Below are 23,300 nucleotides of genomic sequence, written 5' to 3'. Positions count from 1 at the left end.
TTTGCATTCCTTCCCACAAACCTTTGAGAAGACACAGAAGTTGAGGTTCAAAGTCACCCACCAGTACAACTTATTGAGGGAGGCTGCCCCCAAACAAAACAGAATGACTCCCTTTGGTAAAGCGAGCCAATACAAGGATGGTGCTTGGAAGGTCTCACCCATCCATCAAGCTATGGATTCAACAATGATTTATCAGAAATTGATGATATGCCAGACATGCTCTTAAGCTCCATTTTCTCCACAACTCTCCTCCAAGGAGGGCTTGTGGCAGTTTCTGGCCCTTTGGGCCAGACATCAGTGAAAGCATCCAGCCAGCCACAGGTATCTACTGACACTCCTGAGAGTGAGAGAGATGGGAAAAGCCAGAAACAGGGTTTTCTTATTTTTTTTTACAATTCAAGACTCTCAATCGTAAAATGTTTTGGCTTTCTCAAACCTAGCACCTGCAGATACATTTAACTCTAATTCCTCAGGGGGATTAGGGTGATGAAAATCTCAGGCTCGCTGGAGAAGGGCGCATTTCAGCTTGTATTTGCCTAAAACAAACCCACAATCTCCTTGTATGCCCACTGTGATCTTAATGATGGAAGTGCGAGCGGGCGCTTACTTTAAATGAGCGTGTGGCCCACTGCCGGGAAAGGCTCTCCTCTGCACATCCAACAATTTCTTACTGGCTCAGAGTTTAAGGATAAAAGTCCTGGGAAAGATTTCTGTTTGCACATCAAAATGCAACCAGCTGCCAGAGCCTTGGATTGGAGGAGATGACACCAAGCCGAAGAGGGAGTAATTAATTTTTTTTTTTCCTTTGAAAACCAACTTTCTGGTACCTAGGAGTAGTTGACTGGCCAGATAAGTGGATGCGCTGCTTGGTTTATAGTCAGTGATTAAAATCCACTGTTTACCTGCCACCACGGGAGACTTCCTTTCATCCAGGAGCTGGATGGAGGTACTTGCTGTCACCACATTGCTTTTGTTGACTGTTCCTGTAGGAAAAACACACACACAGAAATTGAGAAAAGTCATAGTGCACAAGTTAAGACAGTAATCGTATTGGCTCACAGTCACCAATTCTGCAGATGGTGCTGCGACTCGCTTCCCAGGACCCAGAGCTGGCCCACTCTGCTGCACAGGTGCTGGGCAGCCAGTCGCCCATTGAAGCAATCACTGGGCTCTGACCACCTACACTGGGAGCGTTCAACCTCTTCCCCATCAAGATTGCTGACCATCATGGACAGACCACATTTGTTCCCAATTCCTGGTTACTAATTGCAGTGTTTACTTGTGTCGGTAATCATATTTGTATTGCCTTTCTGAATATAGCCACAAAGAGCTGCGTGACGTAAAGTTTGGAAATTATTTTACAAGTTAAGAACTTTAGGTCTGATTTGTTGGTTAAAGCTTCACTGATCTATAAAATTGTAATTTTAAGTCCAATTTTTTATTAGCAAAATCATTCTAAACAGGGATAGAGCTGGAATACAATCCTTACTCCAAACTCTTATTAATGTGGCAACGATAAGGCATCAGTATTAAGAGGTTATCAATCACTAATAATGGTTCCAATGCCATGAATTAAAAGATACTGAGCACAAACTCCTACTTCGTTACTGCCTCATAAAAGGTATTCAATGAATGTGAGTTACATGGGACCAACTGAGTTGAGAAGCAGGGAGAAAGCAGACCTGAATTTGAATATTCCTATGACCAAAACAATTGAGATTCTCTCCTGGCCCAAGGATAAGCTGTAATGAAAACCAGCTTCCTCTCCAGTGTGTACAGGCATTCAACACACAGTCAAAAGAACGAGAGGAAACTCTGCTACAGCACTGGTGATTTTTAACATTTCCCCCTGAATCTAAAGGGGCCATGAAATCTCCTAAGATACTATATCATCCATAACTTTACCAGGGAAAAGGTAAATTCCTTTGCATTAGATGATTTCATTGAGAGTTCAAGGAAAACATCAATTGCCAAAAGCCAGTTAAGCAACAGCCTTAATTAATCAGAATTTGTTTTATTCCAGACATAATTCTTTGTAGGGAAAAAGGTGAATAATTACCATGCAAACTGAAACAAGAGACCATCTCTCACACACACACACACACACACACACACACACACACAGCACTTTCGGGGGATGCTCACATCTCCCACAGCTCCTCTCTGTCCAGTTTTGGGGCAAAAGCTACTTTTGTCACAAAGAATAACTTAGTGATTCCAGTCCAGATCTATTAAGCTAAGTTCTAGTTGTTTCTTTAGAGGACTATGAAAAAGAAAGAATTATGAGACTGCAAGACACAAGAAGACATCATTGGTAGGTCCGCCAGAGAATGAGCAGGTCCACGGTCTTAGCTGATATTTTCAGTAATAAAGTGTGATACTGACGACAAAAACAGAGAGCTCTAGTCACGGCCTAGCAGTGAAGGAGCACAGACTCCAAGAATCCCAGCTCAGGCCGAGCCTAGTTGATAATCATGTTGACGATCCCACCCAGCAAGGGAATTTCTATAACATTTCACCTTTTCTTAAATATCTGCATTAATGAGGGAACTTCTTTTAATGAGCCCATTCAACTAATTATTGCACAACTCCTGCCAACATGTCTTATGCAGGTTTCAAAAGAACTTTTCTGGAAGGTGTTTTCCTTCGTGGAAGGGAGGAGCTTTGACAATAAGCATTAGAGAGCCTCCACTGGGGCTGACTTAGGCATGCTTGTATGAGGTTAATACCAAGGGCCAGATATAAAACATAAGCATAGACTGAATGTCCAGAGGAGTCCAAGTTCATGGAGCTGGGTCTCACTCATCTCTGATGTTTCTATGATGCACAGAGCCTTACACAGAATGTGCACCATCAATACTGGATGCGTGAGACAAGAAAAAGTCAAGGACAACTGGAGAGAAGTCCTAGTCTGGCTTGCTCTTGAAACTGCTTGAAATGGGACAGTGTGCAGTCTTTTTTTGGAGGAGGGTGACCTTATCTTTTTTATATAATATAAAAAAGATATAATATATCTTAGGACTAAAAAAAATCATTGGCTACATGCCTCCCATTGGTCCCTGAAGCTTTCTGTCAAGAGAGCACAAGACTGTACACTCCTGCGGGCCCACTTAAATCAGTTCTATTCTGATGGGAACTGTGGGCCTCCAAAGTGGTGTGACTTGAAGGTTTTGGCAAAGGTTGCTATGCCTGCCTAAACTTTCTCTAAGTAGGCCCATCACAACATTAAAAAAAATACTGAGAAGTTTGTATTCAAATCCCACATGGTCTAAAATAGCAGTCCCACTTTTGAAATGCTGTTTGCAAAACCTGGTGAGGCAAAAAGAGTTTCCTTTTATTTGGGGCTGTTACGCTTACAGGACAGGTCGCTGGTTCGGCACTGGGCTAGCAGTCGGCATTGCCTCTCAAGGCTGAATCTGGCCCCACTCAGCACTCAGACCTATCCCCCAGACTCTGCAGGCAACACCCAGGCCAGCAGGACCTGAGGGACAGCCAGGACACCCACCTGTGCTGAAGGGGATGGAGTAGACGAAGCTCCCCGGGATCTGCTCGGCGGCTCTTCGGTACCAGAGAGGGAAATGGTCTGCATTGAAAATGTTCTCCTTGTCGCCAGCTTTCAGGAAGTCCCTTGAAATGGGAAGAAATAAGAAGAGCATGACCACTGAGCAAGGAAAAGCCGGGCACGGATGCAGTGCACCCCAATAGCCTTTGTCGAGTAAAAGCCCTGTTGGCCTTTAGAACCCCGACCCGCCTTTCTCAGAGGGTCTGTGTAACGCTGCGCCCCCAGGCGACTCAGAAATACCTGGCAGAGCCCTGGCAGTCTGAGTCCCGGTGGGTGAAGTGATTTTTCCTAGTGTATCTAGTGAACTGATAATCTTAGCATCTGAAAAAAGCAAACAGCTTCCAGAAAGCATATCAGACCAAAGGGTAGTCAGGAAGCTCTGTCTTGCCTTAAAAATCCACCACATGGACACACCCTTGGGAGGAGCAACTTTTTAATTAGATCTCACTCTTCTTAGGAAAAGTGCAAAGGAGGTAAAATGGGCCCACGTCGGGATCTTGGCTCCTTTTTTCCCTCCTCTCCCTACTTCCCAGCCAAACAGGACTGCCGCTGGGTCCTCTCAGTCCCTCACTGTCCTTGCCGCGGCCTGCTGCCGAGGCGCTTCCTTCCATCTGGAAGGCTCCGTGCACTCTCCGCCCATCTCCCTGTCAAAGTCCTATTCATTGCAAGGTGCACCTCGAATACCACCCACCATGCAAACCCACAAAGGCACGTGCGAGCTCTTGCCCCACGCTGGGCCCACGGCCCTGGGCCCTCTGACACGGCCTTCTTTCCCTTGGCTTATCTGCACAGTTGTCACGCCCCCACCCCAAGCGCCCCAAGATCTTCGAGGAGAGGAGCTTTTGCTCACTCTCTCGCCTCCTTCACAGCCCTAAACACACTGAAGTCCCAATGAGTCTGTTGCTTGACATCTCCAGAGTCACGTTTACTCTCCAGCACTTTGTCTTGGCCAGTATGGTACAACTCGGGGAGGGAGTGACTGTCTGGTTAGTCCACACTGTGCAGGGATCTCTCAGGAAGGGAGCCAGTCAGGGGACAATGTGTATGTAGGGGGAAGGCCATTAGTTGAATCAGAAATGACACCATTTTCAATCCAGCAGTTTGTAGCATGGAGTTGGATCATATAGAGCAGTGACTTTCAACCTTTCTCGTCTCATGGCACATAAACAACTTACTAAAATTCTGCGGCACACCAATAAATATATTCTTTGCTGGTATGACAAAAAAATAGATATAATTTTGATTCATTCACACTGATGGCTATTGTTGTGTTGACTGTTGTCATTTTTTAATTTGACAATCTAAGGGAAAAGAGGCAGAATTCCTGACCAAATAGTCAGGTATTGCATGTTTTATAATTCTTGTGGCACACAGGTTGGAAATCATTGATATAGACCATGGAGAGAAGTGCTCAGATATTCTCTATTGTTTCACCATGGCAAAATTTATATGCTAAATTATAACTAGTTGGTTATTAGGAACTACTTGAATTTGGCATCCAGTTTAGAAAAGTTTTCTATAACTTTAGGGTGTGGCCAACCTGTGATCCCTTGACCTCTTCCAAAGATGTGGGGCTCACTTCTTCCACAGGAAGCTCACGCTGTCAGAAGCTCCCCTCAGGTTCTTAGAGGCCACTGAACTATGCCTCCCTGTAACTTACACTAGCATGTTCTAGTTCCTCTCTAAAGGCAGAGACTTTATTTTTCTTGGCATTCCCTGGGGACTCAGTATCTGCTTAATGATCACAGAGTATATCCAAGCTCATATCCATGTAAGAACTCCTCAAGTAGTAAAGACAACTTGCTACATCTTTCCTAAATAGCATTTCTCATTTCTTTCAGATTCCCTCAGAAGCAGGAACACCTTTCGGTGGAAGAGCTCTGCTCATCTAACAGCCCTGTGAAGCTGTGCTGCTGGACCTGGACATAGTAGACCAAAAAGGTCTGACCTTGCTGCTTCCACTTGTTTACTGACTCTCACCAGCAGGCTGATGCTCCAGAAATTAAAATCTTATTTTTTTAAGCTGGAAAAAGCACTCTGCTCTTATTCAGAAGGCCAACTTTGGAGCCTTGAGCAGGACTGAGAAGGTACAGAGACCCCCATGCTATATAGGATGCTGGGTGCAGGGAGTTCTGGAATTGACGGCACAGACAGGCTCCTCTGGGCACTGGTGTATCATGCAGTAATGTTTCCTGATCCTAAAATCATCAGGTTTCACAAACATTGAAATGTGAGTTTTCATTTTCTCTTTAGACATGAAATTCTTCATCAATCTGACTTGGATAGGCATGTGAAGTTATAGGTATTTCTGGCTTCCCACAGCAGTTGTATATCTACAATTTTTTGGTTCTCACAATAACTCAGGGAGATAATTGCCCCCATTTTTCAGATGCACACAGTGGAGCAATGAGTGAGACGAGCCAGGTGCACTTCCCAGCAGTCCTGAGCTTGTGTGGCTGTCTTTCAACTGTTATGATAGCACAGGTAACAGGCTAGCAAGGTGCCACGTTTTGTGGTTGTTTTTTCTTGTTTGTTTTTGTCTCAAAACAAACAACAGCCTTCCTCTTTGAGCATTAGACACTATCGCTGTCTCCCCCTTTGCCTCTCTGGGTCCTAAAGGGAGAAGCAATGTGTGTCTTGACACTTCTGTTTCTCCCTAAGAACTTGCCCTCTGCAAAAACAACTGTTCAAGGGTAAAGGGTGAAAGAGGGCTTGAAAAAAAATCAAGTCACAACTATAGTCAACTTCCTAAATGACAAATTTGAGATGCTGAGAAAGGGAGTCCTTGAATTGAAAGTAAAAGCCAGTCCACAAAACATCTATAAATCTATTGACCTACCACGCACCAGACTCAGTTTCATGAGGTGATGGGGCACTGTCAGGGCCTCATCTGCAGAGGCCAGAGTGCTGCAGAACCGGGTTCAAAGGGGAGGAGCCCCTGCCTGGTCCTCCCCTCTTGGTTATTCATCACTGGGTAACTCAAAGGGTATGTGAGGTCCTCCGGGAACCTCTGGGCTCTCACACATACACTTTGCATGCTTTCTGAATCTCAGACTCCGTTTGTCCCTGGCCTAATAAGGTCTCTTGCTTCAGAGAAAAGAAACTGAGAAAACTTATTAGTGGGCTCAGGAAAGACTTCCTAGGTTCACGCCAGCTCTGGACAAACATCAGTTTAAGGAGTTAGCTCTCTGGAGACAAAGGACTGAGCAGCGGTTTTAGGGCATCTGGGCCCTGCATTTGGCAACGCTCTGCACACTGTCCATCTGGGTGTCTTTGGAAGCACTCGGAAACATTGTCCAACTGAATGACACCAGCCTGCCCACTCCTGGGCGTGGGGCTCCACAGGCCCTCAGGCTCAGTGCAGACCACAGAGGTCTATCAAAACGCGCACAAACAAACACTGATTCCCGGACAGGCAGGAATTCTTCAGCAGAGCTTCGGGACAGCTGAACTCCCTGAAGCCATTTGTCAGGGGATGAGTCGTCCTCTGGCTGCCCCGCCACCCCAGCAGCCACACCACGTCCAGAGATCTGAAATGACTCACCAGAGAGGGAGAGGACTCCAGGACAGTGGACAGAAGCCAAGAAGCCTGAAGAACAAAGGGTTGTGGAAGGGCTAACGGGCAGGTGAACACATACACTGGGGCCCCCGTGGTCGAACAGAGAGGAAAAATGTCAATAGGCCTGGGGTGTCTGAATTTTCTTTCTACTGGTGGTGGAATCAAGAAATGAAATAAGCCTCCTTTTAAGCTTCCCGTCTCAGGGCCTCCCTGGGCCTCACAGAGGGTCCCTCCTACTTACTGATTGGTGAGCTGCTCAGCACCAACAAACAGGTTGATCCTTGAGAGGCCCGTGCGAGTGCCAAGGAAGGCCACCTCCACGCCCTTGTCCGAATTCCTGAAACAGAGCGGCAGGTGTCAGGGCTCCTGTAAGCAGTAAGCAGATGATGGCTTTTGCGTTTTAAGACTCATAGGCTCTTTAATGAAACAACACTTTTGAAACCTGAAATTTGAAAAGAAATTACAGAAAGAAGCACATGCACACACACACGCACACCAAGCATGAAAGGCAAACTCTGATCACTTATAAAAGTTTTCATCCTAATTCTTGCAAGAAAATCCAAGAACTCCGTGACGATAAAAGTATCAAGAGAAAATGCTCCCCCGAGGCTGAATCCACACACCTCTGTCTCCAGTTTCAGGGTGTCTGTTCAGAGAGAGGGGGCTGCGGAATGACTTTAAGGACTTTAAGGAGAGGAGGCAAGTCCTGAAAGGCAGCTTTCTGCATAGATGCTACAAAGTCTATTGTTGGTCCTGAGACCATTTGTGGAATCTGTCATTAGCAGAAATAAGCAACTGAGCTGCTGTATAAAGTCTGCAGGATCCCACAGCCTGGAAATGTCTGGGACTTGAATTCAACACATTTAGGGGCACCAAGTTGTAACATCTACTAGAGCAGAGGCCTTATTATCCTCACCACCAACCCCAAAGAGATGAGTAAAGAAAGGGCTTCTTCAAACAGCCCTGTAGCTGCCATTCACAGGAACCCGAAGAACGGCCTTGACAAGAGAAGTCATTTGAAATTTCACTAAAGGCTTGTTTTTTGTTTTTTCCAACTTTTTAGGTTATTTTTATGTTTGAAGATGTTCTTTAGGCTATTTGCAATGCACACTACTTTTTAAAAAGTCAAATGGTTTTCTCAGCAAATATATAATTTTATTTTCGATGTAAGTATGAAGAGAATACTGATGATTGAGTTTGCTTCCCTGCTCCAGATGCTAGCCACGATTTGTTTCGAAGCATTCTCCATGCCATCTGCAATCTAAGATCACTGATGGTAGTCAGAGTGGTCAATGCTACCTTTAAGTATTTAAGGGGGAATAAAAACCAACACGATGCATTTGTTTCTGCTTGTAGCCAATACAGAATTGGAAAGCCAGGCTGCCCAATAAGTTACAGATGTGGACTAGAGAGCAAGCTACCATTTTGGAAATCTTTAGCACGTGTTAGGAGTGAGTCAGCAATCTTTGCCCGGGATTTGAGTTTCATGAAAGCCTCCAGAAGCATTTCCACCTCCACGGGAGGATGCAACCCCAGGAAAGGCTTCGACTCTTTCCCAGTACCCCTGGGAGTAAGACCCACGCAGGTAAGCATCCCCCAAACACCCCAAATCTAATGAGAATGGCCGTCTCTCTTTGGGGCTTCAGGCTCATGTATTAATTGCCTACCTCAATTGGGAGACTTATAGTCATTTTTAATCTTAAAATGTCTAGGAAAGAACTTTGGCCGATCCAAACTTGCTCTGCGTTATTTCCCATGCTGGGAAGAGGCACCGAGTTATTCACGTTGTAAACCTGAGACTGATCCTTGACAGTTCAGCTGCCCTCCCCTCATACAGCAAACCCATCATCAAGTGCTGAGGGTCTTACTTCTGAAGTATGCCACGTGGGCATGTCTCTCTTTCTGTGCCCACTGCCGCTGCCCTGTCCTAGTGGCAAATCCCCGGGAATGCTGTAGGAGCCTCTAGTATTTTTCTTTCCCCATTACAATCCATGTTCCACATTGCGGTACAAGGATTTTTAAAATACACAAATCTAATCATGTCCTTCTTAAAACCCTTCAAAGATATTCCAGTACTCTGAGTATAAAGTCCAAAATCTTTAACTTGACTTCCAAGGTCCTGAACCACTTGTCCCCTCTGCAGCTTCGTCTCCTGATTTTTCCAGCCTCCCTCTGTTGGCCTTCTTTAAATCTCTCAAATGCGTCAAACACTTTCTTACCTCAGGGCCTTTGCACGTGCTGTTCTAATTCTCCTGAATGCTCCCCGACCCTTGAACTAGTTCCTGCTCAGAAAAATGTTCCTTGTGTTCCATCTACACTCTAGGTCTTTTTACAATCTACATGTCTTTATTTTTCTGTCAACACAGTTATCACAATTCTTAATCATATAGCACACCATATACCACACGTATACCATGGTGGCAAGGACCATGTTTAACTGAGTTACCTCCATTTCACCAACACCTAGCCTCATCCCTGGCACATAACAAACATGTAATCAACATTTGATAAGTGAATGAATGAATGAGTGAATGGAAATGAGAGCAGAATGAATAATGGACAGGAGAGAAGATAATATACAGAAGAAAAGAGAACAGAAGGAACTAAATAAAGAAAGAACAGAAAAGGAGAGAGAACTGAATAACGTATGCTGTGAAGTTATCAGAAAGAGAAGTGATTTTTCTTCCTATTTTTAATCTTTAACAGCCTATTTAAAATAGTAGCAAAAATGATAGTAATAAAATAATAATAAGCTGCTGAAGCAGTTCTTGCCCTAGTCTTTGACAACCGCCCTTGCCCGCCCCGTCCCCCGACATCCTCCACTTCGGAACTAAAACCACAGGGTTATATCCGACACCCTCACGAAACAGAGCTCACTTCCCCATCCGACCCCCCAGCGGACCTGGCCCACATCCCAACTTCCCCCCGACTGTGGAGTGAGGCAGCCGTGGCAGGGCAGGAAGCAAACTGCTCCTTCCGCCCCCACCCGCTCTTGGAAGTGTCACCCTACCTCAGCATACCAAATTTCATGTAATGTTAAAACTCAAACAAATTATATGTCAAACCCAGTAGCTCGCCATCCAAGCCCCCAGCCGCTAATCTGCTCTAGCTCTTGTGGTTTGGAGCTTTGGGGAAAATTAAAGAACTTTAACACCAGGCTCCTCAAACAGTTTAGTTCTTAAACTATAACCATATTTCGGACTGTTTGTGGGGAAATGGCCATGAAAGGGGGACACGTGCAACCACTTACTCAGATTTGTTGAGGGCAAGGCTGGTCCAATAGGCTTCAATGGGAGCACTCACCACGGCATCAAAAAGGACCTCCTGTATCAGTTCTTTATCACCTGTTGGGAGGGACAGATTGAGAGGACGGCTTTGGCCAGGCCCCAAAGAGGGCCTCACCAGGCTCATTTTGAAGTATTTGCAGGCTACTTTCTCACAGTGTGTTGCTTTATACACTAGCCTCCCATCAGCTAAAAACATGAAACGGTCTGACACCTGATATGTCAGCAATCCAGGAGCCCCCTAAGGGTCTGGATGAGACAACAGTAAGTAGAGAGTCTTGGGTATCTCACACTTCTGCTTTCTGCTCTCTCTCCCCTTCTAGTCCATGCCACAGACCCCATGCCAACCCGGGGGTGTGAAGACCAGGGGCAGCAGTCCTTGGAGAGTTCGCTCTTCTTACCCCAAATCTGTCCTCTGTCAACACCTATGGTTCCTCAGGGCCCCAATTTCAGTAAGTTGTAAGAAGGGATATGATAACCTCCTAACTCCTGGCACTCTTTATTTTGTGATTTTTTCCATTAGAAACTGTTGTTATTTTTCATTTCAGAGGGGGAAATAAGTCCCTTTGCAAAGGGACTCTTGGCAGAGCTCTGGGAGAGGCTAGGGGATGGGGGATATCAGGAGTCTAGCAGAGGCATCCTAGAGCCCTCCAATCACCCCACAACAGGGGCCAACTAATTATCACATGTAGCAGGTCAGTCTCTCCTAGGATGGGGGCCAAGAACATGGTGGAGCTTTGTTGTAAAAGTAAAAATAACTCATCACCAAATAAAAACGCCAATGGATAAACTGAGAAATAGTCATGTAGTGAAATACTATATAGTAATTCAAACAAATGAATTAAATGATCAACACAAATACACCTCAAAATTATAATAAGTGAAAACACAAGATGTAGAATAAAAGATATAGTATTATACTATATATATAGCATACTGTATATATAAACTTTATAGACAATATATTTTAATATAGAAAGTAATGTTTTTTATTTTTAATGGATACCTATATACAGGGTGGGGCAAAAGTAAGTTTACAGTTGTGAGTACGTGAAACAATTCATTCTTGTATTCTTATTTATTAGTTATTGTATTATTTTCCATAAGAACTGTAAAGCTACGTTTGCCCCACCCCGTATATAGTCTAAACTGTGTGGGACTGACGAACAAATACACGATGGTAATTCTCTCTGGGAGGGAAATAGGACAGGACAGGGAGCTCGGGCTTCATCATTATCTGTAATGTCTCATTCCTTAAAAATGTGCGTGAAGCAAGTATAGCAAAAGATTAAGAATTGATGGTAAATATAAATGGTTCTTAAATCTAATTTCTATACTTTTTAAAAATATGTCATGAAAAAAAGTAAAAGGACATAAAAAGCTGGGCTCATATGATGTCCATCTAATCCTTGGTGAACGCCGGGCCCGCTGCTGCTCTCCCTGCCCTCCCTCTGCCTGCGTCCCTGCCATTTCTGATTTATTGAACTCCCTCTGGGGGAACTTGGTGGGAGGAGTAGATCATATCCCACAAGAGGCGACATGTCACAGTGGGGATCCCACCCTGGAGAGAACCAGGAGACCTAGATTAGGACCTTGAATGAGACAAGTCCTATTTCCAGCCCTGGTTTACCATTTGTGAAAGAAGGAAGCTGGATGAGCAGTTATATACAGTCCCTTCCCAGTTGTAACATTTTCAGGTATTTGAATAAATGGTTTGGTAGGGGAACAAATCGGTGTTAAGAGTTAATCTGGGATTGGGAATTCTGCATAACTTTCCATAACCCACATTCTTTCTCTTATTCCTACAGGAAGCAGACACTTGGCTGGATTTAATGTGACTGATAGGCTCTGCCAAAGCAAAGCTTCCCTGGAAAACTGAAACAGACTATGGCTTTGAGTCCACTCCCTCCCCCCGCCCCCACCACATGCACACACAACCGCGTTTACAAGCGCACTCACATTGCAGAAGAGGTTCTTTGCCTTTGAGGTAGAGCTTAATAGCTTCTAATTGAGACAGGTGACGGTGCTCTGGGTGCAGGTCCGTGTTGCAGTAGGACCTAAGAACATGACATGGCCCCAAACGAGAGCATGTAAATATCTATAGCATCACCTTCCTTTGCCTTTGAACTAGAAAAACTGGGCAAGAGAGCATAGTCAACTTGGAACCAAAGAGGGCACCAAATACCGGCAATGATGAAGGGCTTTGATTCTTACCATTCGTCTGCCAAGGACACGTCGGGGTGTTCTAAGTCATGCAGGCCTGGAGGTCAAGGAGAAGACATTAATGAGTAAATGCATCTGTGTGGGGCACCGACCCTCCTCAGCCTCCTGTGTGCCGTGGGGTGGTGAAGGGTAGACATCAACCCCGAAGATATCTGCCTGGGAAAAGGGACTCTGAAGCAAAGGAAACAAGTTCTTTCCCAGGCAGAACTCTGTCTCTACTGCCACCTCACTCAGTCGCCACCTTCCAGAGCTGTGAATCCCAGGAAAGCCTCAACTCCTTGCAGACAAATGACACACCAGTGAGCTGTGGGAGAGGAGTTTAGCACGATGGTGGAAACACTGCCTTTGGAACCCCAGGCAGCCTGAACTGGGGACTGGGCTAGGCTACCGAACTCCTGTGTGACACTAGCACATTACTTTACTTTTTAAAATGTTGTCTTTTCATGTGAAAAGCAGGAATAATACGAGTAGTCTGTAACTGATGGGTGATTGTGAAGGTGAAATTATAGGTCAAATGATATGAAATTGCTAATACTCAACTGTTTTGAGAAAAAATTGCTAGTTGTTACAGAATCCTAACTAAAAATGAGTCATCAGTCTGGGAAGGTAGCTAAGAGAACAGGGGCTATCGGGGAATTAAGGAGTTTTCACAGAATGGTCCAGACCACCCCAACTCTGTATAATCACTCTCTTTCTTTGTGTGTTCGTGTGACTTCACTTCAGTGGCTCGTCAGCAGACACAGTTCTGAGTGATGACCTCAGGGACTCCGATGGTGCTGACAGCCTGTTTTAGGATGTCAAAGTTTCCCAAATGGCCAACAATGTCTTATTGCACTCAGGACTCTAGTTTTCTCCTCAAATACAAATGTGTAAAATATAGCAAAATACTAGACCTATCTTCATACACTCCTGCTTGATTTTACAGGAAGTAGAGGATAAATTAGATGGACTATCATCACATATTATCCAAGTGGCCATATCCTGGCTCCAACGCCGACTGGTTGAGTGATCTTGGGAATGTCACTTCAACTCTTTGAGGTAAAAAAGCCTAACTCACAGACTCCATGAGGATTACATGGGGTAGTGATTGGTCCCTAGGACAATCCATGTAGCCATTCACCCCCCTTTTCCCCTCCCTCCCTTCTTCCCTTCATTGCATATATTCACTGAGAAAAGTACTATTCCAGGCCCTGAGAATGTAGCAGTGAACAAAACAACAATCTCTTCCCTCATGGTATTTACTTTCTAGTGGCAGACAAGAGATAAATAAGTAAAATTAAAACACATAGCTCGTCAGTTAGTGGTGAGGGCTACGGAGGAAAAGAGAGACTATACCATGGGTAGGGAGTGCCTAGAGATGAGAAAGAAAGATTCAGTTTTAACCATGGAAATCAGGAATGTCTTCACTGAGAAAATGACTTAAGCAAAATCCTGAAGGAGGTGAGGGGAGGAGCCATGTGGATACGGGAGAGAATGCTCATGGCAGACGGAGTTATAAGCGTGAAGGCCCTCTGTGGGATCTCACCTTCCTGGAAATTGGGTTAATTATGTCAATTCTTCCTGTTTTTCTAGTTTCTGTTCTCATCAGCTTTGATCCACAAAACCCTCTCTGGCTATATTTCATAGGACCTATAGAGGAGACCCTGAAAGAAAGCTTTTCGACCGCTTCCTCTCTCAGTTCCCAGGGCACCAAAGAAATTCAATAGCTTTCTAATTCTCTCACCTCTTATTTTGGTCCTTCTCCTTACAAAATCACACCTACCGATGCTTGATAATGCTGACAACAGTGACACAAGCTCTAATTTATTGAACAATCACTGTGTACAGTAGATATTAAAGACACAAAGGGTTGCCTGGCTGAGCGTGGCTCAGGGGTTGAGCTTCGACCTAGGATCCAGGTGAACAGGGTTCGATTCCCGGTCAGGGCACGTGCCCGGGTTGCGGGCTCGATCCCCAGCTGGGGACGTGCAGGAGGCAGCCGATCAATGACTCTCTCATCACTGATGTTTCTATCTCTCTCCCTCCCTCTCTTTTCCTCTCTCTGAAATCAATAAAAATAGATATATTAAAAAAAAAAAAAAGACACAAAGTGTCAAGGAGATTCAGAAGAGAAGTGTTTTCAGCAAGTAGAACTACAGCCCATGGCTTCAACCTCAGTAGCGACTCCTTATATTTGGAGCAAAGTCCACCTGTTCGTCATCTTTTTAATACCTGGCTGGCAGTAGCAAAGCACATTAAAAAGGCCTACATTCTCTGGGGCAGCATTCCTCATGGAATGTCCTACAGAAAGTGCAGTTGTCATTCCCAAAGTACTCCTTCCTTCTCCAAGAACGGAACAGGACACCAATCATGCCTTGGCCCTTACTGATGACAAGACCCTCTCCTAGTTATCCCAAGGGGAAGCAGCTTTCTCGGGCTCTGTTACTCAGCCCAGTTGGCAGGATTGCAAGGCCTCTTCCTGATAGAGGACCAACAGAGAGAGGAAGGTCTGACCTCACTTGTGTGGAACACCAGACACTCTCCCCTTGCTGAGGATTCAAACTAATTTCTTGCATGGTGGTTACAGTTAGTTCTGAAATTCTCTCTATGTGATCTCTCAGCCTAACAGCTGTGAGACATACAGGGAGAAGATAGTGGCTAAAAAGTGATCCAAAAACAATGCCAAACAACTTGCAGGCGATGCCCTGAGGATTGACCAAGGGAATGGGCACATGAGAGGCAGATAATCTATTAATAATCTCTCCTTCTATTGTTCTGACCATGAGCTATTTCCTCAGTTAGACTTCAGATGGCTTAGACTTATATTTTCTGGCTTTATAAGCAGTGATATCCACAGAGATACACATGGCTCATGGAGCCAGAAAATTATGGAATTAAAAAAAAAATGATCTTGGAGAATACATCCTGTTGAGTATCTTGCCCAAGTCACAACATTGCCTGTTTTCTCTTGCATATCTCTGGGAAGAGGCCACACCATTGATTAGCTCTGCAGTGGGCACGCTCTGAGCTCTGCCCAGGTCATAGTCACCCCCTTCCCTCTCCTTCCTGTTCCTTGAGGTCACACAATTGCTTGGGAGACTAAAAAACCAATACCAGTGGAGCAATGCACAGAGAATGGAGGGTAAACCAGAAGGCTGCCTATGGAAACCAGCATCTCAGGCACAACCAATTTTATTCTTCATTCTCAGCTACATCTGAGCCACAAGGTGGTCCAGCTTCTGGAAGTTTCACCACATTCATTTGTAACCAGCTTCAACTAATTAAAACCGGACTCTTAACAGACCTTCCTGCTCTTGGCCGTACTCCCTGGGAACACCCGGACAGAGCACTGGTCTGGTCCAATTCCTTCTTTGCAAAACTGAACACCCAGATTGGGCAAGGGGCGTACTCACGGCCACTCTGGGATGAAGCCCTTCAGAGGACGGCCCTGCCCCTCCCTGTGAGCTGCTGATACTGAGAAAGGTAACGTCTCTGAGCTAGGGGTTGTTGGAAGATGAAGAGACAGTAAGGGTGTGACAACAACTTTAAAGTCCTAAAGAGCTGTGACAATCGCTACTATTTACAGGGAGTTTACGGCGCTTTATGAAGACTAGAGGATGTGGGAGCCGGAAGGGGCCATGTCCTTCTTCTGACCTGTGTAAATCATTTAAACGATCACAATTCCCTTTGGACCTGGGCTGCCACGAAACACAAGTGAAATCTGTGGCTCAAGTGTGTAGAAGACTAAGGCTTGCGTATTTTTGTTTTCATCCTTTCCCTTGGCTTGAGTTTTTACATTCATTTGTGTTTTTCTTGGTACCGATTTTTATGGAGAATGTAGTTAGAGGATGATTCCTATGAGTGGCTTCCATGACTCTGCGGATTAAAGCAGAACATAAAGAAATGAAACGGTAAGGAAGGCCCCACTAGTTAGGGCTGCCACCATTCAGAATCAGTCTAGGAAAGCAATCAGTTGAGTCGACTGTCCAGGGATTGGCCAGAGTGTTGGACAGATAACTGAGCTCTTCAATTATCCCAAGTGGGCTCTGGGGCTTCCTTCCCACAGTAAGGATAAGACTGACCACGGCAACATCTTACCTTCTTCGATGGTGACATTCCCTCGGAAGAAATACTTCCCATGGCCTCTGGAGAGCGCCACACCTAAACTGTGCAGAGAGACAAAGCAGACCTTGAGATCCATGGCACTGACTGGAATAGACTTGTGGGCTAACTTACTTTCCATTTTCACATTTCCATCTCATGTTCTGTAAACAATTTTTCCAACAGTTTATTTTCAAAACCCCACTGATTATAGTTGGTGTTGGTTTTTCTTAGGTTCAATCAGCTGCTTCAAAGTAAATTTTCTGATTGGAAGTGCCCGCAGCAATTGGCTGCTGTCTCGTGTTTATAAAGAGGCGTGGCAAGCTGCTTAGACCCCTAGCAAGTCCTTTTTTCTCGGACGCCCTCTAAAGGGTCACTTGCCCTGCTTTTTACTACCACCTTACGCACCCCTGCCCTACATTCAACCAGAAACAGGTCTTTCCAGACCTTAGAGTTTGGGACTGGGGGAAATTAACCCCTTCCCAAGGGCTAAAAGGGAAACTTCTCCCACCACTTGAGTGTAGCCACATTATTGCTCTGTGGGCTTCTTGGCTCAACTCTCTCCCTGGTCTAATAGAGTATTCACACTCTCACTGGCCTGATGTAAGCTCCTTTCTGCATCTGTCTAAAGTAAGAGACCGTGTTTTGAAAACACGGTCTCTTCATTTGGCAAAGCCACTTCGCACTCCCGTGTTCCCTAGATTGCCTTGGTTCCAAATGGAACCTACCCATGATCCCTGGCCGTATGTGACAACAATCCATCATTTATGTTTCAGATTAATCTATAGTCAGTAAATTCTTTCTCTCCCTGGCTCTGCGAGACAACAGCTCGGGAACATGAAGCAGCCCCACTCGAAATCACTTTCTACAAAAGGTGTCCCAACTCTGAGCTAACAGTAGCAGGAGACGTCAGAATGCCACGGACGCATCTGCAAGCAGGCACTGAGGCCAAGCCATTTTTCAGGACTGTCACAAAGAGAAATAATGGGATTCAAAGGTAGACAAGCACAAAGGACAGTTCAGAGAAATTAAAATGGAAGTACAACATGTAGGGATGGGTATGCTACCTCCAGGTTTGAAGGATTTTTTGTGTGTCATGGAAATAAAAGGTGAAATGACACTCACTAGGCAGCAAGTTAGATGGTTAAGGACCCTGAAAACCCTCTGAACTTGTCTCTCCACCCTCAGTTGGAACCCCCAAAGCTTATTTCCTTGATAATGAGATGCAAAAGCCAAGGCCAGCTGAGTGAGTTCTCCTTGGCGAGCCTGACCCATCTTCCCCCTTCTGGAAAACAAAAAATGAAAACAGCCTGGGAAAAGGCCCTTCCTCACTCGTTCGGCCTTTGGGCAGGGTGTTTGCTTATCTTCAGATGATGAGCTCTGAGTGTCAGCAGGTTTTGTACAAACACAACTGATGGGTCTGATGGAATGTCCATGTATGATGGTCAGCTCTACCTGAAAGGAGTACCCTTGATGTCTGTATAATAGTAGTCATTTGTCATCACCAAAACCCGTTTCTAGATTGAAAAAAAAAGCCGTAGAGAAAAGAAAACATGGTTAGTCTGCTAGGTGAAGTTTCCAGAAATAAATAAAAATAAATGGACACACTATGATCAGGTTAACAGTACTACATGAATCTTGTTTGAGATAAGTAAAGACAAGGGAAAAATGATCTCAGCGAAAGATATTTATTCCAGATAGAGCTTTCAAAGCTAATTTTTCACAGTGGTTTGTTTTAAATTAAGCGGCAAGAATGTTTGAGAAAAATGTACCCCTTTGTCCACTGTCTTCTTCACCTCCATGGAAAACTTCCCTGTCTTTCGGTTCACCATGGCGTTTCGTAACTAAAATGATAAAAAGAAAGCCATGTTAGTTCTTCCCTGGGTTACCAAGTTATAAGGACACCTCGCAGCCTCTGGCTCGGGGGCACATTTGGGGCTTGTGCAAAGCAGAGGTAAGATGGACCTGGGCTGTTTCTGCCGAATCGTGGGTGCTTTCGCAGTGAGTCTGCCTGTTGCACTCGGTCCTCTGAAACAGGGCTCCTGCCGAGTAAATGCCCAACGGCTGTGGTACAAGGATAGAGGGGCTGACTACAAAAATAAATGACTCTCAGCTTCAATCTGAGGTGCTCGGGTGAACCTCAGGGCAACGATGGCAGAAAAGCCTGTGCAGTGTTGACGAAGCCGAGAACAAACCCACAGCAGCCCATGAACTCACTCGAGAAGCGAGAATGTCTCTGGGGATAAGTCACAGTTGCAAAAGGGGTATTGCTTTGCCATGGAGAAATCATTTTTCAAAACTTAAGTTAGAGATGTTTTCCTACCCAGTAGTTTACACACACACACTCACACACACACACGAGGCCAACCATTTGGAAGCCAGGGATTAGCTTCGCATAGCATGAATCATCTTCAAATGCTCGCCGAGAAATCAGGGCCAATTAATGGCCCCGCTGACACTGACGGCCAGTGAACAGGGCGACCTTCTATCTGATTTTTGGAGGTCCCATTTGAAAAGTGAGCCCGGCTCCCCCCCACCCCTGGCTGACCTCTTCCAATTACGTGCGGCCCTTCCGTGAGTTCAGAGAAGGACAGCAGACACCGTGATGAAAGACGTGCCGTCATGGGCACCAATGGGAGACGACAGGGAAGGCCATTTAATGGAACAGCAGCAAATGCTGACATGCCACAGCCTGTCAGGAAAGCTCTTTCCCAGCCCAGTGCCTGTTTTTTTTGTGTGGTTTTTTTTCCATCTTTTTCCCTCTTTTTTTTTTTTGAGGAGTAAGATGGAGCTGATAGAAAACTGCAAAGCCTGCAAGCAACCTGCATTTGATTCGGGGTGTTGTCTAGATTCGGGTTCGCATTCCCATCTTCCGTGAGACAGAGTAAAAGCATAATTTTTATCTGGAGGCATTATAAAATAAAACATGTATTTTACTCTAGATATTTTTTAACAACACATAATGGGCATTTCTGGAAATATTTTCCCATTTTAACGTTTGTGGTTTTGGATGGGGAGAGCTGGTCCTAATTAAGTCTACTTTCTAACTTTTTAAGAACGGCTCGATTTATCTTTAACATGGTTTTCATTTCTCCTCTTTCTGGTGCCTGCCTAAAGCCATTTGGGACCTTCCCCTCTCACATTCCCCAGGCAAGGCAGAGATGAGGTGAGCCTCCCCACCCTCCCTGCCACCCCACCCCCACTCCCAGTAGCACCGAACAATCAGCACAGGGCCTGGGAGGACCCAAGGCCAGGGTCACCGACGTTTTCTTGAGGCAAATGCTTAGACGATTAGTCTTTCCCTTTTCTTCAACAATAATGAAAGTAGGTTACATGCATTGAATACCTATTTGTGGGGCAGGATAGCACCTTAGTTAAGAGAAATGGACCCGGGAACCAGAGCTTTAGGATCCTAGATAAATCATTTACCCTCTCTGTGCCTCAGTTTACTTTTCTGCAAAACGGAATTAATGACAGAACCCATCTCACGGAGTTGTAAGGAGGACCAGAGGAGCTAATACTGAAAAGAGTGCCTGGTGCCCCCTTAGCACTCACTGAATGTCGGCTGCCCTCCATCGTCATTGGCACCAGCAGCAGCAGCAGCATCTTCATAATCTTCATTTTTCCTTACTGTCAGGCCCCTCTCAGTAGCATAATGGACCAGGATTCAAGCTCTAGCTTGCTTGACACAGACGCCCCCGCTGTAACCAGTGTTTTTCAAACATCACTGACTGTGAGCAACATAAGAAATGCAGCTTCTCTGATGCTATGCTGAGGCCTCCGACTTCTACAGATTTCACCGCTTTTCACTGCTGCTCATGAACAACTGAATGAATCCTGTGACTTCCCCCTCATTCCTCAGGTTGAAAACTGCTACTTGCAGCCACCTCTGGGTTGGCACCGACTGAAGAGTCAGTCCTTGGGAAAGAGAAGTACCACAGGACATCAGGGTTCAAGTGTCGGGCTGTGCCATGACACACACCACCTCCCTGTGACCTTGCTGTGGTTCAGTTTCCTCATCTCTCATTCATTCCGCCAGAGCGTCTCACGAGTGAGGGTTTCCAGACCCCAGGATCCGCCAGGTGCCATGCAAACTAAGTCCATCAGTCTTCTGAAGCTTGGATAATATGACAGACACGGAGCTCTTACTAGGGGCCGGGCACAGGTTTTAAAACCCTCAAAGTCATCTCTTAAGGGATCATTCTTATGCCTGTTTTACAGGTAGGGAAACCGAGGCACAAAGTTAAGACGCTTACCCACGGCACACAGGCTCTCTGCCCCCTGAACCCACATGGTTACTTCTGTTTTCAAATCAGGAGAGAAAGCATTTGGACAAATTTAAAGCATTAATATAAAAATTATGTAGTATTAATATAAAAATAATTCATTGCTATTTCCGGATATTTTTTTTTAAGTCAAAGAAAACGTTTTGAACATTGACCATGCAATAGTCTGAGGTTTGATGTCCCACCAAGCTCTCCCACAAGCTCGAGGCCCTGCGGTCTGGGGCTGACAGGAGGGTGGCTTTCTGCCTTCACTGCCAGAAGATGGGAGGGGGTTCGGTGCTTTTTCAATAGATTGTCCGGTGACAGTACAGCCGGTGGGGCCGGAGCAGCCTAGAAATGTCACTTTTCCAATGAGGAGAGGGAGGCTTGAGAAGGGGGCAACTCACCCCGAGTGCTATGGTAAGTTCGTGGCACCACCTGCTGCAGCGTCCGGGTTCCTAGGCGGTACCCAGAGCAGAGGCGAGAGTGACAGGGAGTGAGGGTGCCATCGGTCCCAGCCCGGGCAGGAAGGGCGTGGAGGGCGGTGCTGCGCTGAGCTGTCTGCCTTCCCTGGGACCTGCCACTGCCTGGATTAGAGCAGGAGCAAGGGGAGCAAGGAAAACAGCCTGGCAGGGAAAAACCTCCGAAAGAACTGGTGTGCTCATGTTAGAGTGTTATGCAGCCGTCAAAAAGTCAGTGTGCAGACGTTCAACTTGACATAGAGTCAAAGACAGGCAAATTAAAATATCAGTGGCACACCTGGGCTCTCTTTATGGTCCCCTGTCAGAGAGCAGACATTTGCGAGTGAGCTCATGCAGTGGACATTACAGCAGCTCTCACAACAGTGTGGCCGACATACCTCTGCAGGATGAAAATAACGGTCCCCCGGCTCCAGGTACCACCCTCCTTCCCCTGGGCCCTGGTTTACCCAGGTCAGAGATACTTCCAGAGCCCCAGTGCGTCGGTCCCTCGAGTCTGCACCCTGAGGCAGCTTCGCCGAGCACTCAAAGCATCCGCTTTAGTAATGACCGTGACAGCTGGTGGCCACGCTTCCAGTTCCACTGTGAGCCTACAGCATCAGAGTTCACTAGGGAAGCTTCCCCCAGAGAGCCCCTGGTCACCTTAGGGTTTGTGTAGAATTATATAAAGATAGCTCCTCCTCCTTGTGTCCGTTCATTATCTGCATCAGGACACGAGCCTCACCTCTGCCGGTGCACAGGCCTCACGCACTTCTGGCCCCTGACGGATGCGACCCTGGCCAAGCCAACGGATGAAAGGGACGGGAGAGCAGGATAAACAGCTTGCTATTCCCCCGCCCGCCTTTAGCCAGAAGATGAAAGCAGGCTCGGCCACAGCGCTTGCACAACAAAATCCAACTACCACCCTGGCCCTGCTTCAGCCTGGGCTCTCAGGTGGGCTGTGCTGGCTTGGAGGCCCAGGGCTCAAGCAGGAGCTGCACAGGTACAGGAATGGCCGTGAAGAACGAACTAAATGGTCTCAGAAATACGTTCTAGAAGGGCTCTCTCCAGCTTTGGAAAGAAAGGACTCAGAGGAATCTTTCCAGCAGCATCATGCCAGGTGAGAAGAAGTGAGTTGCCAGGAAGGCAGTGGAAAAAAGGGCTCACACAGGGTTTCAGCTGGACGCAAGGCCACAACCTGTATTTTCTGTACCCCTTACGGGAGGAAAACACATATAAGGCACTGACATAGGGTCTCCATGGACTCTTGGACTCAGGGGCTCTTCTTAAGGCACACCAACGTGGTCAAGAGCGTCGGGGCCAGGCTGCCTGGCTGGGAATCTACACTCAGTGCTCTTGGACCATTACAGCAATTCTTTGCCTCAGTTTCTTTACCTATAAAATGAGGACAGTGATAACATCAACTTCTCAGGGTTGTTGTGAGGAATAAACAAGTTCGTCCACGTACAGCACGTAGAACAGCACTGACGTGTAGGGAGAATTCAAAATGTGGGAGTTCTTACTGATATTAGCTTTCCTTCTGTTTATAGAAGTAATAGTGTCCATGGTGGAACATTCGGGAATGACCAAAAAGTAATAGGAGTAAGATAAAAACCATCCTTAGTCCCTTCAGCCACCTGTGGGTACTTAAAGATACATTTTTAATACAGGTACAGGAATGGCCGTGAAGAACAAACCAAATGGCCAAAGGTCTCAGAAACAGCCAAAGGTGATCCACACCCGTGATTCAGTCTGGGCCACACATGCGTCAGGGTCACACCTGGCTCACGGGTCCCGCAAGGTCTGTCCTACTCATTGTAGGACAGTTGACATGATGCCCAACTCACCCTGGAGCCAGAAGCCTCACTC

At 45.9% G+C, this 23,300-nt stretch overlaps 1 protein-coding gene across 1 annotated transcript in view; it reads right to left on the bottom strand.

The window, feature by feature from the left end:
* CACNA2D3 (calcium voltage-gated channel auxiliary subunit alpha2delta 3) overlaps positions 1-23,300 on the bottom strand; it is a 556,479-nt gene that overhangs the window by 147,144 nt on the left and 386,035 nt on the right. The window contains exons 17-25 of the mRNA XM_087825134.1: positions 18,481-18,552; positions 18,164-18,225; positions 16,706-16,773; positions 12,620-12,665; positions 12,365-12,462; positions 10,372-10,465; positions 7,363-7,458; positions 3,506-3,627; positions 903-983 (exon numbers count right to left, since the gene is read on the bottom strand). Coding sequence (XP_087681260.1) covers positions 903-983; positions 3,506-3,627; positions 7,363-7,458; positions 10,372-10,465; positions 12,365-12,462; positions 12,620-12,665; positions 16,706-16,773; positions 18,164-18,225; positions 18,481-18,552 — 739 coding nt within the window. The remainder of the gene's footprint in view (positions 1-902; positions 984-3,505; positions 3,628-7,362; positions 7,459-10,371; positions 10,466-12,364; positions 12,463-12,619; positions 12,666-16,705; positions 16,774-18,163; positions 18,226-18,480; positions 18,553-23,300) is intronic.

The sequence above is a fragment of the Miniopterus natalensis genome, chromosome 15 (genome assembly GCF_054644295.1).
Source record: "Miniopterus natalensis isolate mMinNat1 chromosome 15, mMinNat1.hap1, whole genome shotgun sequence".
NCBI classification, from domain to species: Eukaryota; Metazoa; Chordata; class Mammalia; order Chiroptera; family Miniopteridae; genus Miniopterus; species Miniopterus natalensis.
This window is presented reverse-complemented; position numbering and strand designations above follow the sequence as displayed.